Source organism: Penicillium vulpinum (assembly GCF_028829585.1).
Source record: "Penicillium vulpinum strain IBT 29486 chromosome Unknown utg000004l_segment0_segment0, whole genome shotgun sequence".
Lineage (NCBI taxonomy): Eukaryota > Fungi > Ascomycota > Eurotiomycetes > Eurotiales > Aspergillaceae > Penicillium > Penicillium vulpinum.
In genome coordinates this window covers 3,257,363-3,270,984 of record NW_026643244.1, presented here as the reverse complement: position 1 = coordinate 3,270,984, position 13,622 = coordinate 3,257,363, and the positions used below count along the sequence as shown (strand labels likewise).

Genomic DNA, 13,622 nt, shown 5'->3' with positions numbered 1-13,622 from the left:
TTTCTATCTTAGAACCTTGGAAAATACAAACACAATAGAGGGGGCTAATTGACCGACACTACTTGATGTTCTAAAATCGCCGAAATTATTACTATTTTTCCTCTTAAATCAACCTTAGGTCTTACTATATTATACAATCCGATTAGAAAAATGAGGCTGAAATATACCCAATCGAAGCTAGCGCGATCGTACAGTATCATTTTCCACATGAATTCTTTTTTTTTTTCAATGTTTTAGACAGGAAGATGAGAATAATCAGCTACAAAATATAGAATATCAGTCAAAAACAACTAAAATGTGTAAATTTTTCTATATGTAATATGGGGGGTCAGGCCATTAAACAAATAATAGTCGAGGATTGCCCAGGTGTATACGGAGTACCCATTACATATATCAGATGTCGTGGCACAGTGCGGGAATATTGTGAGATAGTTTCCCCCGATGTTTGGTTTCAGAAGTCATTTTGCACTTTAGTATTTATGCTCTTGTAGGTCTATAAATTGGCAGGTGTTTGCCCTTCATTGCTCCTTCTCCGTCGTCTTTGTTTACCCCAATGTCCTTCGTCGTCCAGTAGGTGTCGCATCAGCACAAATACTTCATCACTCCCAATTGCGACGCTCTTCAGCCAATTTCATCATTCAAAACATACATTTCTTTTATCCATAGTCACCTTCATCCAGCGACTCTTCACCCTCATTTTGTGAATCCCATCACCAATATGGGTTCCATTGGCTTTGCGGAGCCCACCCTTCTCGAACTTGTTCCAACTCTCGTTGGCGAGTCCAATTTCTCTCTATGGACGACTTCCCTCAAATGGACCCTAGACTCGCGCGACGTTCGGTATTACGAACTTCTCACTGGCGTGTGGAGTGAGCCCAATGCAGTCGACCCGACGCAGCCTACTGCCGACGAAATCGAGGCTCATTCCCAATGGGATACCGCCAGTCGATACCTCCTTCCGTTGCTCAACGCCACTATTCATCAAACGGCCAAATTCTACATCCTCGACGCTAATAACGCACGTACTGCATACGCTAGCCTCCAGCGCGCCTTCGCAGTCCGGTCTTACGAAGCTGGCTTCACCAATTTCCTCAAGTTTATCAACACCACGTACACTTCCAACAGACCTCAGGAGTTTGTCAACGAGTGGCGCACTGCGCTGGGCGAACTCCAAGAAAGTAACTCAACAAAGCTCACGCCTCTTCTCATCTTTTATCATTTCCTAAATGCCGTCAGCGTCAACCAAGCCGCTCGCCCGTGGCTCGACAGTTTCCTCCATTCAAAAGTCTCCACCGATACAACTATCGAGGCAACGTTCGCAGACTTCGTTGTTTCTGAGGATCGTCGGCTCAACACTCTCAGCCAAGCTAACTCTCCGAGCCAAGCTCACTCTTTTAACTTGGCCGATTTTACAAGCCCTCTTCCGTTCTTTTGCAAATTTCATAAACGCCATGCCAATCATTCTTCTGACCAATGCTTCAAAAACCCCGCAAACCACGGCAAACCCCCTTTCAATAAACTGGCTACGAATCCCGCTCAAAGTACACTCACCAAAGACCAGCCTCTCAAATAGAACAACATCATCAGCAGCTCCGTCCTTCAGTTACCTTTCTCGTAATTCTTGCTCATGGGGAGGCATTCTAATTGGATAGTCCCGTCAAAGATTAGCTTTAACAACAATCAACCCTTGACGCATGTTACCACGCACATTGTTATTTTCCTTTTTGTGGTTGTCTCTTGACTTGAAAATAAGAATTTCTTTGATGTAAAAAGCTTTTGTAGATTTCAATACCACTCCAACCAGCTCTGTCAGACGGCCCAATGTTCCACCCATGCAGTTCCCTGATGAAAACCACAGTCTCTACGATTGCCACCGGGTAGATAATAATTTCAAAGACACCAATTGAGTATTCATACTAAATAATCAATGCACATGAGAAGATCAACACAAATGAATGATATGTATTAATGAACTACTTTGCCATGATTTTGCCATACTTTTCATAGTTTTGAATATATTCAATAAAAATATATAAATCAAAAAACATACAACAGTGAGGATTCGCTGGTGGTCACCCACCCAACTACTAACTCACCGGCGTGTGGCTTAAGTACGGCTGAGCGGACGGGAAGCCCTGTTTTCCACACCCTATGGTCGTATGTATTACGATTTTTGCAAGAGAAAATTATATAGTTCATTGATTCAGAATCAATCGTAATTAGGTCTAATGTTCGTCCACCACACCTCTTCATATTTTCTATCGCTCCCCATAGATATAATACATCTAAAGAATATATGTAGCAGTATTTTATTGATGGAACACTTTGAACAAAAACATAGAAGAATAAATACGTATACTCTGGTCAGCGTATATCACCCGATGTATTTTATATTTAGATTAGTTAGGTAGAGGCAAAAACAAGCGTATATAGCTTAACAATGGTATTTATAGTGGATTTAGGGCCTAAAACCTACTCGGTATTCTAGCAAACCCCGTATCCTTACATTTGGCTTTCTTTTCATATCGTCCTGACGCATTATTGGTCCACTCTTCTAGCTAATACTTCTGACTTGTCTGGGCCTACAGTCGATATATATCGCGTAGAGAGACTTTCCCAGAGGCAAGGCAGTCGTTATCAAAGTATAGTTATCGTAGCTCTTTAAGTATATACCGAGTATTAGTATCGAGGATAACAAAGAAACGGGGGTTTGAAAGGGCGCTAAACGCCCGACGAATAGACGCGAGGGGCGCACCGTGCTATTCTTTTGTAGTTGAGTAAGTTTTTTTTCGATCCCTCGGATTTCAACACTATAAAGAAACTGTTTCAGAAACACCCCGCTATATCGGCCTATATCGGCCTCCGATTGCGGTAGGCGAGATTCTGTTGCAGTTGATTTCATATTGTTTATAGGTAGTCTGCCCTCGTCGGTACCTGCCGTGGAAGGGATGGAATAGGGACTCCAGTTGGCGAACCAATATTGAAAGACACAATTAGCTTTGTATGTTCAAGATAGAATGAAGTTAATCAAATGAAGTTACCTGTAGGGCTTATTTGCTATAATAATGGCAAGGGGAACAAGGATATGATGCACCACAAGGGAAAACCGATAGACCCAAGAACCCATGCATAGGAAAACATATCTATATCAAATGACGGCGGAGGGTGTACTCAAATGAATGCGGGGGAGTGCACCCTCCGCCTTCCAACTTCATCTCTCTCCCCACCCTCTTTCCCCATCCTCTCCCCTCTCCAGTTGCAGTTGATAGTGTATTATCCATGGTCCATTGTCAAGCATGTTTGTTGACTTTGGCTGAGCTTCTCGTCTCCCAAATTCGTTTTCGTCAGCTAATATCCATCGCCTTCCACACCTATATCCATTGCCGCAAGACCTGACAGTTCGTCGTCGTCGTTCTCCACCTCAACTCCCACTTGTTGAAACTGCTGGAGGAGACCTGTTCGGTGTATAAAGTTGGTTATATAGCGGATGGCCTGCGGGCTCGATACGATCTTGTCGTAATGTATGTCCTCGACTCCCACCTTATCGAGCCGTCTCCACATTTTCACACGAAGCCCAGTATTTAATGGACACTGCATAAGGATATACCTCGGTGTTTGTGAGCCTCTGGCACGGCTTCATTGGTCTGTTTCCGCTGCCTTGATTCAGCCTGATACAAGCAACGGGATATGATCGTGATACTACTTATCTATCTCAGTCGTCGAGAAATTATGCAGGGAGCAGATCGTTCTTTATCTGCTTGAAAACGTGCTACAGATATTTGACACGCTTTTCTGGCTATGGTTTCGATTCTATATAGTCTATCGCACCTTTTCGCTTGTTGTGGATCGTATCCTTGTTCCAATTCCTATTTCTTGCGAAGAAGGTCTATAGATTATGGAGGAGTGTTCGTAACACCATGTTCTGTAGCTACACCTTTACAAGTGAGACCACATTGAATTACTTACAAAGTATATTTTGAAAGGTAGAAGTCCTGCCTCAACAGTCAAGACTACATAGTAAAATATCCCCGGGAAAGAGAATGTGGCTACGACCCTGTGCAGCTCATTGAGAAGCAAAATTTTGGATTCCTTAGCATCTGTTGGTGTCCTTCTTACTCTTCTATTTGGAGTGTTTTCTTTCTTTGCTGTTACCCTTTCACTTCAGTGATGTTTTGTCACCTTTGATTCTTTTCATCTCTTCCGATCTACCTTTATTATCCCAGGGCATCACTGAGCCTATTTTCGTCGTCCTTGGGGTTTTTTAGCCACCCCGGTCTCCTTCAGCCTCCACATTTCGCGGTACCATTCAACTTTGAGGGTTTCCCGACTTCGTTCGTCAGCCTCAACTTCATAGAGCCCCTCCTATTTCCTTTCTATCATAATTATCATAATATTGAATTCCACATATGACCTCGCGACTCGCCTTCCGTTCCGGCTTACACTGTCACCGATCCTCAACCGCAGACCCTCGCTTTACGCAGATCATCGTCCCTCTCGCTCTGTGTAGACCTTTACGCCTCTTGCTCCACACATACCTCCATCCCCCTCGCTCTACGCACACCTTCGTCCCTCTCGTTCTACAGAGACCTAGATACCTCTTCCTTCAACGCAGACATTTAACAATTGAATCTCCTCCGACAGACACCGCGAGCCGCTTTTTGAGGGACAGAGAGAGATACAGTAATTATAATGAAATGTAGATGATACTGGAAAAATCTCTTGTTGCGTGAAGAGGAGAAGGTTTCAACCATCTACTAGGTAGGAGCAAGGTGGAGGTCATGTGACCTATAACCCTTTTATTTCTAACACGCGTCTCACTTCTCATACTAACGCATACACCCTTTTGCGACCAGCGATTTTCCTTCCTCGTCGGCAGCGAAAGCACTTTCGCAACTTCAAAAGGCTTCAGTTCCCTCATACGACATGAGCGAGCTTCCATACTACCCATGCAGCGTCCAACACCCGAACCACCTTTGTTTGACAGCGCAATACAAGCCTCCCTAGGCTATAAACAGGAACCTTGGTTTTTGTTGTGGCCTAGTGGTAAAATACTCTGTACTTGCTCCAACATTGTTACAGTCCCTCGATACCCCCTCCTCTTTAATAATCATGTGTTTCCACTTCATCGCTGGAGAAGGAGGGTGTCAGGAGAGGGCTACATCGAAGTGCATGGTGGAATGTGAGTAGCTTGATTGAGTAGAGAGTTGTAGAAGCTAGGTTTTACGAGCTATGCAATCTGACAGAGGGGATAACAGTTGCTCTCTTCGTCATGCTTTCTCTTTCACTCTGGTAAGATATATTGAGATCCCCCTTACGTACATAGCCTTCAGATATGTTATCTGCAACGATCCCATCTCAATCCGCAGTCTCATCATACAGCTTAAATCGGCCCTTTTCGTAGGTGTACTCTGGTAGATGCTTCAGTTTCCTCTCAGTTACTCCCAGTTCACTCCCAGTTCACTCCCAGTTTACTCCCAGTTTACTCCCAGTTTACTCCCAGTTTACTCCCAGTTTACTCCCAGTTTACTCCCAGTTTACTCCCAGTTTAAGTGAATATGTTTGTCAAGGGGTATCTAGATCTCATCTTTCTATCTACCTCATTCAAAGAAGCTAATTGGCGGTTATACGATATTAAGCACTCCTCAATTTGCCACGAAGCTATCTTTCTTATTGAATTTACATGGCTACATGGGCAATACATCTACGGATGTGGATGTTTGTGATAATGATGGGGTTATGGGCCGATGGTGATATGTACAATGGCCGAGTTGGCTATATACAATGAGGGCCAACCCTCCCTCCCATCCGTATTCATATCATAATTAGAAGGGGGGGGGGGGGGGGGGGGGTACAACCCCCCCCCCCCCGCGGCACAGAAACACCCCTCCCCCCCAAGCAAGACTCCCCTTTCCTTCTCAACGCTGCGCATTTAGCTCCCGCTGCGCATTTAGCCTCCGCCAGCTACGTCAACGGTCAGCATGCTGTTCCTATTGCCTATGCTGCGATCAATTGACATACCGGAATATCTCCCCATTGGCCCACCCAAAGAGGAGATTGATGGTCTTGATGACCACAAGGAAGCAGACCACGATCCAGAGGACGTCACGGGCCGTGGCTATCATCCACGGGCGGCCCTTCTCGTCAGCCAACCGAAAGAGCTCGGCAGTCAGCGTCTCGTCCTCTGTGCCCGGGGGGCGGAGAGGGATAGGGGCTAAAAAAGGAAATGTCAGAAAGACGCCTGAAAAGACGCCTGAAAAGACATTAAACTTACAGGCAAGAGTCAGGGTCAAAAAAGAGAATAAAAAAACGGTTAAAAAAGGTATTTTATTGATGTGGATTGATGTTTCAAAATGATGTGAACGTGAAGATTCTACGCGGATTACGAGATTGTTTTGTGACAGGAGTATCAATGGCTTACAGGGAAGGTGCGGCGTGACTACAAATTTCGGTAGGGAAGGTATGAGCCTGCATTGTGATGTAAGAGCTTGATCGGGTACATTCATCCAATAGACAGCAATAGTATAGCGAGGAAGAGCGACATCTATCGGGGCCAGCCAGCGAGTCTTATCCCTGAAGTCTTTTCGCAGAAGCTTTGTCTTTTGCAACTTGCCCGTAGCTTGGTGGTACATCAATCATATCAAACGGGCTCTCATAGCTATCACCGACAAGCCCCCATATTGCGACTCGCGTGGTCCGATGCCTAGCGAGATTGCTTATTTCTTCGCGACATTGCTCTTTAAATAATTTCTTGTCTTCTTCAGAAACATCAAAGCCTCGAGCTCTGCGACAACATTCACATTCAAAGGTACAATGTCCAGCTCCAAGTATACGCGCAGGGTTGATCTCACGGTTAAGACAGCAGTCACATCCACGAGCACAGCATCCTTGTCGGCCAGCACAATCTTCAACGAGCACGCGGTGCATATACCATTTAGGGTAGGACCGCCATAGCTCAAATGCTCGTAGCTGAAACCCATCAGCAAGACAGGAACGATAATGCCACCACTTTTGCTGTAATAGCCAGTATTTAGCATTCAAAGCATTAAGCCTCTCTTTGGCATCTTTATTCAAGACAGCTCCCTTGTTAATATATATCTCTTCTTGAACAACTTCCCGGAGGTCTTCCTCTATAAAGAGAAGCTTATGTGAGATAAAAGGCGGTCTAGTGTTGCCTCTTTCGATTTCCCTCCAGTATTGAGCCAAGCGATATCTTTGGAGAATATTGATATCTCCAGATCGTTCGAGACCGATTTCCGAATAGTCTCTGTCACCCTTCATGGCCCCTCCTTTTCTCATCGCCCGACGGCGGCTCGGTTTTCTTTTACGACGGGGGAAGGAAAACTTCATATCTGATGTTTGAACGTGTGATCTGAATTTGAGGAAGGATGTCTCTTGAGGATTTCTGCTCTAAAAAAATTCATCCATGATGTCAGCTTATACCTCCGACGCCGGAAAGGTTGAACTTTAGATGCGATCTCAAAGTAAATACACTTCGGCTATGAGTCCTTGTATACGTATCAGAAGTTTACTGAGAAGTGGTATGCATGACATAAAAGAGGTCAATTTCTGTAGGGTCATTCACATGGTTCTTACAATCTTATAGAAATGCTGTATTTGAAGGTAGCCATTTTCAATAGAGTCTGTAACCGCCAGTGTGCCAGTTCAGTTTACAATATGAGTAATATCGTACCAATTTTATATACAAGTTGAAAATTCAAGCCGAATTCTCTAACTAGTTAGTTATGTAACTATAGTCTAACCAGCACATTACATATTATAGTTATATAAAAAAACCGGGTCACACACATTTACACCCTTTTCACTATTCTATATTTGACTGTTAATTTTTCGTATGCTTCTAGCTATAAACCACAAGTGAGATCTAAAAGGATACCTAGAAAAACTGCTTAAAAGACTGCTAAACAGACTGCCAAAAAAAAAGGTGAACTGGCGTACTGGCGGTAATAGACTGCCGCAGATTTACCGTTAGGGTTGGTCCATAATCAAAAAGACTTCACAATTTGCAACACTGTCCACCTAATCAAAACAAATCATTAGACCTCATCGTCAAGTCTAAGAGTAGACATAACATGAGCAACATTTTCATATCCTTATCACTCCGTCCACTAAGACAAACAACAACATCCCGCCCAGGCCCCAACTCCTTCGCAACACGCACAACTCTAACAATAGCATGCAAACTCTTAGGTGTAGGCATAATCCTTTCCAGTTGACTGAGCAAAGCAACAAGCAATCAGGGCCTCCGTATCATTTGCCGTGACAAAAGTAGCCTGCTTCTTTGCAGCCAGTAGTTGCGTGAGTGTCGCCTAGGTGAACTCTGCTCTAGCTTTGCGCGACCAGGGGGAGAACCAGGGCGAGAGCATTCAGGTTGGCGGGACTGTTCTTAAGCGAATCGGATTCTAGGAACCCGACCGGCATTTCTGACAAACGTTGTGGATTTTAAGAATTTTGATCTCTTGAGACAGTAGAGTATCTTACTAGCAGTTTTCTTCTAAAAAATAAAAAAGAGAGAGGAAGTATAGCGGCGGCTAAGGAAATTACAAAGCAAATATTTTAAACTCACATCCATCATAGCTTTCGATCATAGTTGCGTCTACGGAGTATCTGTCAAACGGCTAATGCATCCGGCGGTCCCAAAGAAGTGTAGCATGAAGATCCTTTTGAAACTAAATACAAACTACGAAGTGGATTTCAAGCCAAATATCCTACCTTATGTCCTAGAACTTTTAATAGATTGGTACTCTAGTTCCCTATTCAGTTCCTATCAAGTCTCCCCTTGTAACACGAATAAGGAGTAGCCCACATTTTGCGAGACAAAAGTATTGGCGACTTGAGAATTTTCACCTTGAACAGAACAATAGCGGACGTTGAGTGTTGAATGGTATCCCATCCTAGTATTGCGTAGAGTTAAGAGGTAACTCACATTGGCTTCAGTGGGCTAGATGCAACGATGAATCATGTGGAAGGAAGAGTACCTAAATAGTTATGTCGTAGAATCACAATAAAAGTATGTCACCCCGCGCGATTCGCGGCTATGCGTAAATACTGAATAGAGTGAGAGCGCCAGTAATGTTCAACGGCCAAGAAATGGGTTCCTTCAGCGATCCGCCATGTCACTGTGCCTGCAGTCTCCATACGGATATTTCTCATGAGAAGAGATTTTGTTGCGCTGGCAGGTCTACTAAAAAGGCATTTGAAATTCCAGAGGGCTCCATCCAGTGAGGTCTGACCCGCCTCAACAAGGCGCTTATCCCATGGAAAGACCCCACTGGCTGTATGCACAGATTATGCGCGGGATGGTTCGCATCACCAACGACCACGATTTTCTTTGGTGCGGGCAGCCGTATAGCCCAAGACACGTTGCAAAGCACCCTTGTATCTTGCATGCATAAGCCAGCTCACCCTCCCATACAAATCAATCCTGAGACCAATTATTTTCCGTTTGCCAAAGTCCGTAATCAAAGGCTGGAATGGGCGGAACACCGACCGTGCACTTTACCCCTGTCTTCGGTAGCTTCAATTTCCATGATTGGAGATGGTACCCATGGCGTGAAGATTGAAAAGTTTGGGATAAAAAAAGAATAGTTATTTTATGGGAAATCAATCAGGGACAAAAGTGTATAAATTTGGAGTATTTCTCCATTCAAACCCCGAGCAGCACTTATTCATGCAAAATTTACCATCTACTCGCAATGTCTACGGAAACCGAAGTTCCACCTAAACCGAACCATGGTGTTACTACACCGCGAATCACTAGTGAGATTCTCGAAAGTACTGTGAAGCATATCTCCAGTTTTGCTTCCAGTCCTGAGATGAAGATCGCGTCCACAATAATCCATGAAATTAAAAACCAACGAGACCAGATCAAGACAAAGCAAGATGAACTGTCCGAAGTTCGCAAGATTCTTGCAGAGAAGGAGAAACACCAAACTATCGCAATGGATCAGTGGTTGATTGAACTGCAAAAAGAGAAGACTAAATCCAAAAACGCCGAGGCGGAGCTGAAATTACTCCGTGGATCCATTGCAGAAAAAGATAGCAAGCTTGCAGAAGCAGCTCAGAAAATTAAGAATATTGAAGAAGAAACGAAGAACGCTCGATCAGAGCATCTCAGTGAGAAAAGCAAAGTAACTCAACTTTGTGGAGAGATTACTTCGTTACAAAAGAAACTGAAAGAAAAAGACACGATCATCGATAAATTACAAGCCGCTGAATCTGGAATGAAGGACTCCTTGTCTTCAGAGAAAAGCAAAAACACGAAGCTAGAAAAAGAACTTTCTTCTTCGAAAAAGATCACACAGGAGTCTCAAACCAAACTTCAAAAGCTGGAGGACTATGGCTTCCGTGGCCACCAAATGAATGAGGATTCTATGTTAGTCAGTGCCAGCTGGGTATATGAATACCAAACACTTACATACTCTTTTCTAGGATCAACGGATTCTCAAATCTCTGGAATTATGCTACAGAGCAAATGTATCGCATAATGATGCAAGATATTGACAGCGCAGTTCTGAGTGTAAGTATAGCCTAGGTCCCCGGTTTTCTTACAACTTTCCGCTTATCTATTCTAGAATAAAACTTCATTTGAAAGCCTTCGAAAGGGTGGCGATATCTCGATTCGACATGTCCCTTTACCCCCCCTCAAACAGTTCCGCTGCCAAAGGTATACGACTTGCTGTGATTCTGACTATCTTGTCAAAAGAAATTGACAAACATATCTTCCAACCAAATTATCTCGTTCCAGAAGATGCTCAATTGCGAGTCACCATGAGTCAACTTGCTGGGACTGATGGTGATAAAGAATCTTTTTGCCGATCAATGCTTCTCTCAATTGATGAAAAAGCTCAGCAAGAGTCACTCCAGTTCAGAATCCAGTCTATCGTTGGCAAAGTGTCAAGCTGCGTACACAACTTGCTCTCGGGTGCTCAGTATAATGAGCTTCGAGAGAGCATAGCAAGCGTGGTACAGAGAGCGATTGATGTTTGGTTACCAATCCAACGTGCTCAACAAAAGTATGAGCCCGATTTTGATCCACTTGACTGGGATGACAATGAATGGGCCATGTTTAATCTTCCCGGTGAAAACACCGAGAAGAACACCATAGCACACAGCATCGCAAGTGATACTCTTCTGACCATCTTTCCACGCATATCTCAGGTCAAAGACCAAAGACGGTATCCTTTGACATTCGTCACTCAACTGACGAGATCTCATCCCCTATACATTCAAGCAGAGCAGGAGATCAATGGAAAGCCAGATAGTCCCACTATTGGTCGCATGGCTTCGAACGGTACAAGACGGAAATCCATTGCCGCGAATACCAGTCGTCCTAATGGGAATGGCCTTTTCAAGCAAAAAGCAAATGGAGTGTGATAAGTTGACTGAGCCATATGCTGAGAATTGGACATAGAAGCAATGTCCGCTTTTGACTTGGATCACCATGAGATGTTACGCATGTCGCCTTTTCAGTTTTCTTTTCTTTAAACACGAGATTGTCTTTCAAAATTTACCATTATTGGAATCCTTAATCAATCTGATTATAGTAGCTCGGAATGTAGCTTTTCCTTTTTTTATTACCGTATCATCTATCTATATGCAGAGATTAGATGGGAATCTTTTATTAGGGAAGAAAAACCAGACAGAAACACAGAAACATTTCATGAATGTTTTCTAAATTAAATTCTAACTTACAACGGTTCCGTTAAGTTAACTTTGAAGGTTAAAGCAAATTGGTTTGGCATCCGGCGTTTGCTATCGAGAATGATAATCAGAGTCATAGCGTTTTTGTTTAGGCAGACCTAGCCAGACAGGGCATCCATTTAGAATGTGGCATTAAAACAGTTTTGAAACGTTGAAATCAAGTATCATAACTACAAGACATCGTCAAGGACTGTTAGGGTCTACATCTCTCATCCCTATCTCAAACCATCACCCACACAATTTAAGTGCTGCTTTAGGTATTGACGGCATGAGAGCTGCCTACAGAAAGGTCTGAGATAAAACAAAACAAAAACATACAACAGTGAGGATTCGCTGGTGGTCACCCACCCAACTACTAACTCACCGGCGTGTGGCTTAAGTACGGCTGAGCGGACGGGAAGCCCTGTTTTCCACACCCTATGGTCGTATGTGCTTACACTCTCATAGGGAAGAAAGATATATCGTAAAAATAGTAGGTGATAAGGAATTAGCGTTCATGCCATTGCTTGTAGCGTAACTGTCATACTAGCAGTTGTGACGCCATAATTGCCCTAGAACATAATGACAGACTTCAAATAGACCAGTTTACCATTCCTACAGGTGTCAATGAGCATGATATTGATGCTGTAGTCTAAGAAGCTAGAAGCAGGGTGGTAATTACTCAACAGGGTGATGTTAATGACTACTGGCATGGAGCTCTTTATGTAGTTTTATAGGGACAAAGAGTAATCTGACTTCAGGATGCAGAAATTCGAATGTCCCGCGAGATGAAGCGTCGGGATTTTACCCAGACACAACGACTGGAATTCGGGGTGGCTCAACTGAGCCCATAAGAGTAGACTGCGAATTATTGAATCTGATCATGAAACCTGTCAGTAAACCTGATGCCTCCTTTAGTCGACACATTAGCCCCTCACCTCTAGCCAGTCTTCCTAGAGTCCAAATATCTTGGTTCTCTCTAAAATCGATATCAAAACTGCGGCCAGTCGCGTCCGAATAGAGTCTGATGATCCAAATAACTTGATTCACGAATCAACTCACGATTCCCACGTGCAGAAAACTGAACCCTCTGTTTGGCAGTCGTGTTGTGCAGAGTTTCTTGACATTCGATCTACATGTGAACAGCAACAGCAAGAAGGATGGGAACAACCAGAGCACTCCACAGAGCAGATCGCAGACGACATCCTTGGCTCAATGAATTCGCGATATTCAACGAATTATTCCCAAAGCCAACAGTCCGCAGCCACGCTGGAGACGTCGAATTGACGTCAAGGATATCCGAATTATAAGCATCTAAAACACCCTGGAATCGAATTTGAATGGGACCCTGAAGAGTGGTGCCCGACATCACGCCACTATGCGGATAGCCTGAGTTGTTTGATCGCAAGTATGGAGCGGCAGCGAAATCCCCGTCCATGGTCAGATTTGCCGCATGGGTGTTGAAATCCACCGTCATATTCGGTAGAACAAAGTCGCTCCAGCCCCTTGTCTCATATGATAATGACTGGGAAACCCGGAGACTCCAATTGCCGTAATACTTGGAGGTGTTGCACGCAAGCATATCAATATCCATATTCCAGGACGCGCTTGAGTCATCGTAAAGCTCGTTGTTATACATTTCCCCTGAAAGAGTAAAGGAAGAGTCACTGTGGCTCGCTGTTGACATGTTGAAATGATCAGGAGCGGTTATGTTTTCCTGGTGCTTCCAAGTGGGTCTGGTCAAATCAGGATTGTAGCTATGAGATAATAGGAGGATCTTGGGAAGAGAGTCTCCATGTGACTCACAAGGAAGACATGATGGGGAACATGACGGATTCTCTGGTTTCAAACAGTCGGGTTTCGTATGGCATGTCGGACATGTTATGATTCGGCGGAAACATGATCAGCCATAGATTAACTGA

At 43.9% G+C, this 13,622-nt stretch overlaps 4 protein-coding genes across 4 annotated transcripts; 2 read left to right on the top strand and 2 right to left on the bottom strand.

Moving 5' to 3' along the window:
- Positions 1 to 718: 718 nt before the first annotated feature.
- On the top strand, positions 719 to 1,573 carry N7479_009715 (uncharacterized protein; the record flags this gene model as incomplete). The annotated part of the gene is made up of 1 exon (XM_057257408.1): positions 719 to 1,573. The coding sequence occupies one exon, from the start codon at positions 719 to 721 to the stop codon at positions 1,571 to 1,573; it is 855 nt and encodes a 284-aa protein (XP_057104866.1).
- Positions 1,574 to 5,915: 4,342 nt separating this feature from the next.
- Positions 5,916 to 7,278, bottom strand: N7479_009714 (uncharacterized protein; the record flags this gene model as incomplete). Its single annotated transcript, XM_057257407.1, has 3 exons — positions 5,916 to 5,961; positions 6,019 to 6,211; positions 6,831 to 7,278. The coding sequence occupies 3 exons, from the start codon at positions 7,276 to 7,278 to the stop codon at positions 5,916 to 5,918; spliced, it is 687 nt and encodes a 228-aa protein (XP_057104865.1).
- A 2,435-nt stretch (positions 7,279 to 9,713) lies between these two features.
- On the top strand, positions 9,714 to 11,394 carry N7479_009713 (uncharacterized protein; the record flags this gene model as incomplete). Its single annotated transcript, XM_057257406.1, has 2 exons — positions 9,714 to 10,393; positions 10,593 to 11,394. The coding sequence occupies 2 exons, from the start codon at positions 9,714 to 9,716 to the stop codon at positions 11,392 to 11,394; spliced, it is 1,482 nt and encodes a 493-aa protein (XP_057104864.1).
- A 1,438-nt stretch (positions 11,395 to 12,832) lies between these two features.
- Positions 12,833 to 13,580, bottom strand: N7479_009712 (uncharacterized protein; the record flags this gene model as incomplete). Its single annotated transcript, XM_057257405.1, has 2 exons — positions 12,833 to 13,436; positions 13,507 to 13,580. 2 exons carry the CDS (start codon positions 13,578 to 13,580, stop codon positions 12,833 to 12,835), a joined length of 678 nt encoding a protein of 225 aa, XP_057104863.1.
- Between the last annotated feature and the right edge of the window lie 42 nt (positions 13,581 to 13,622).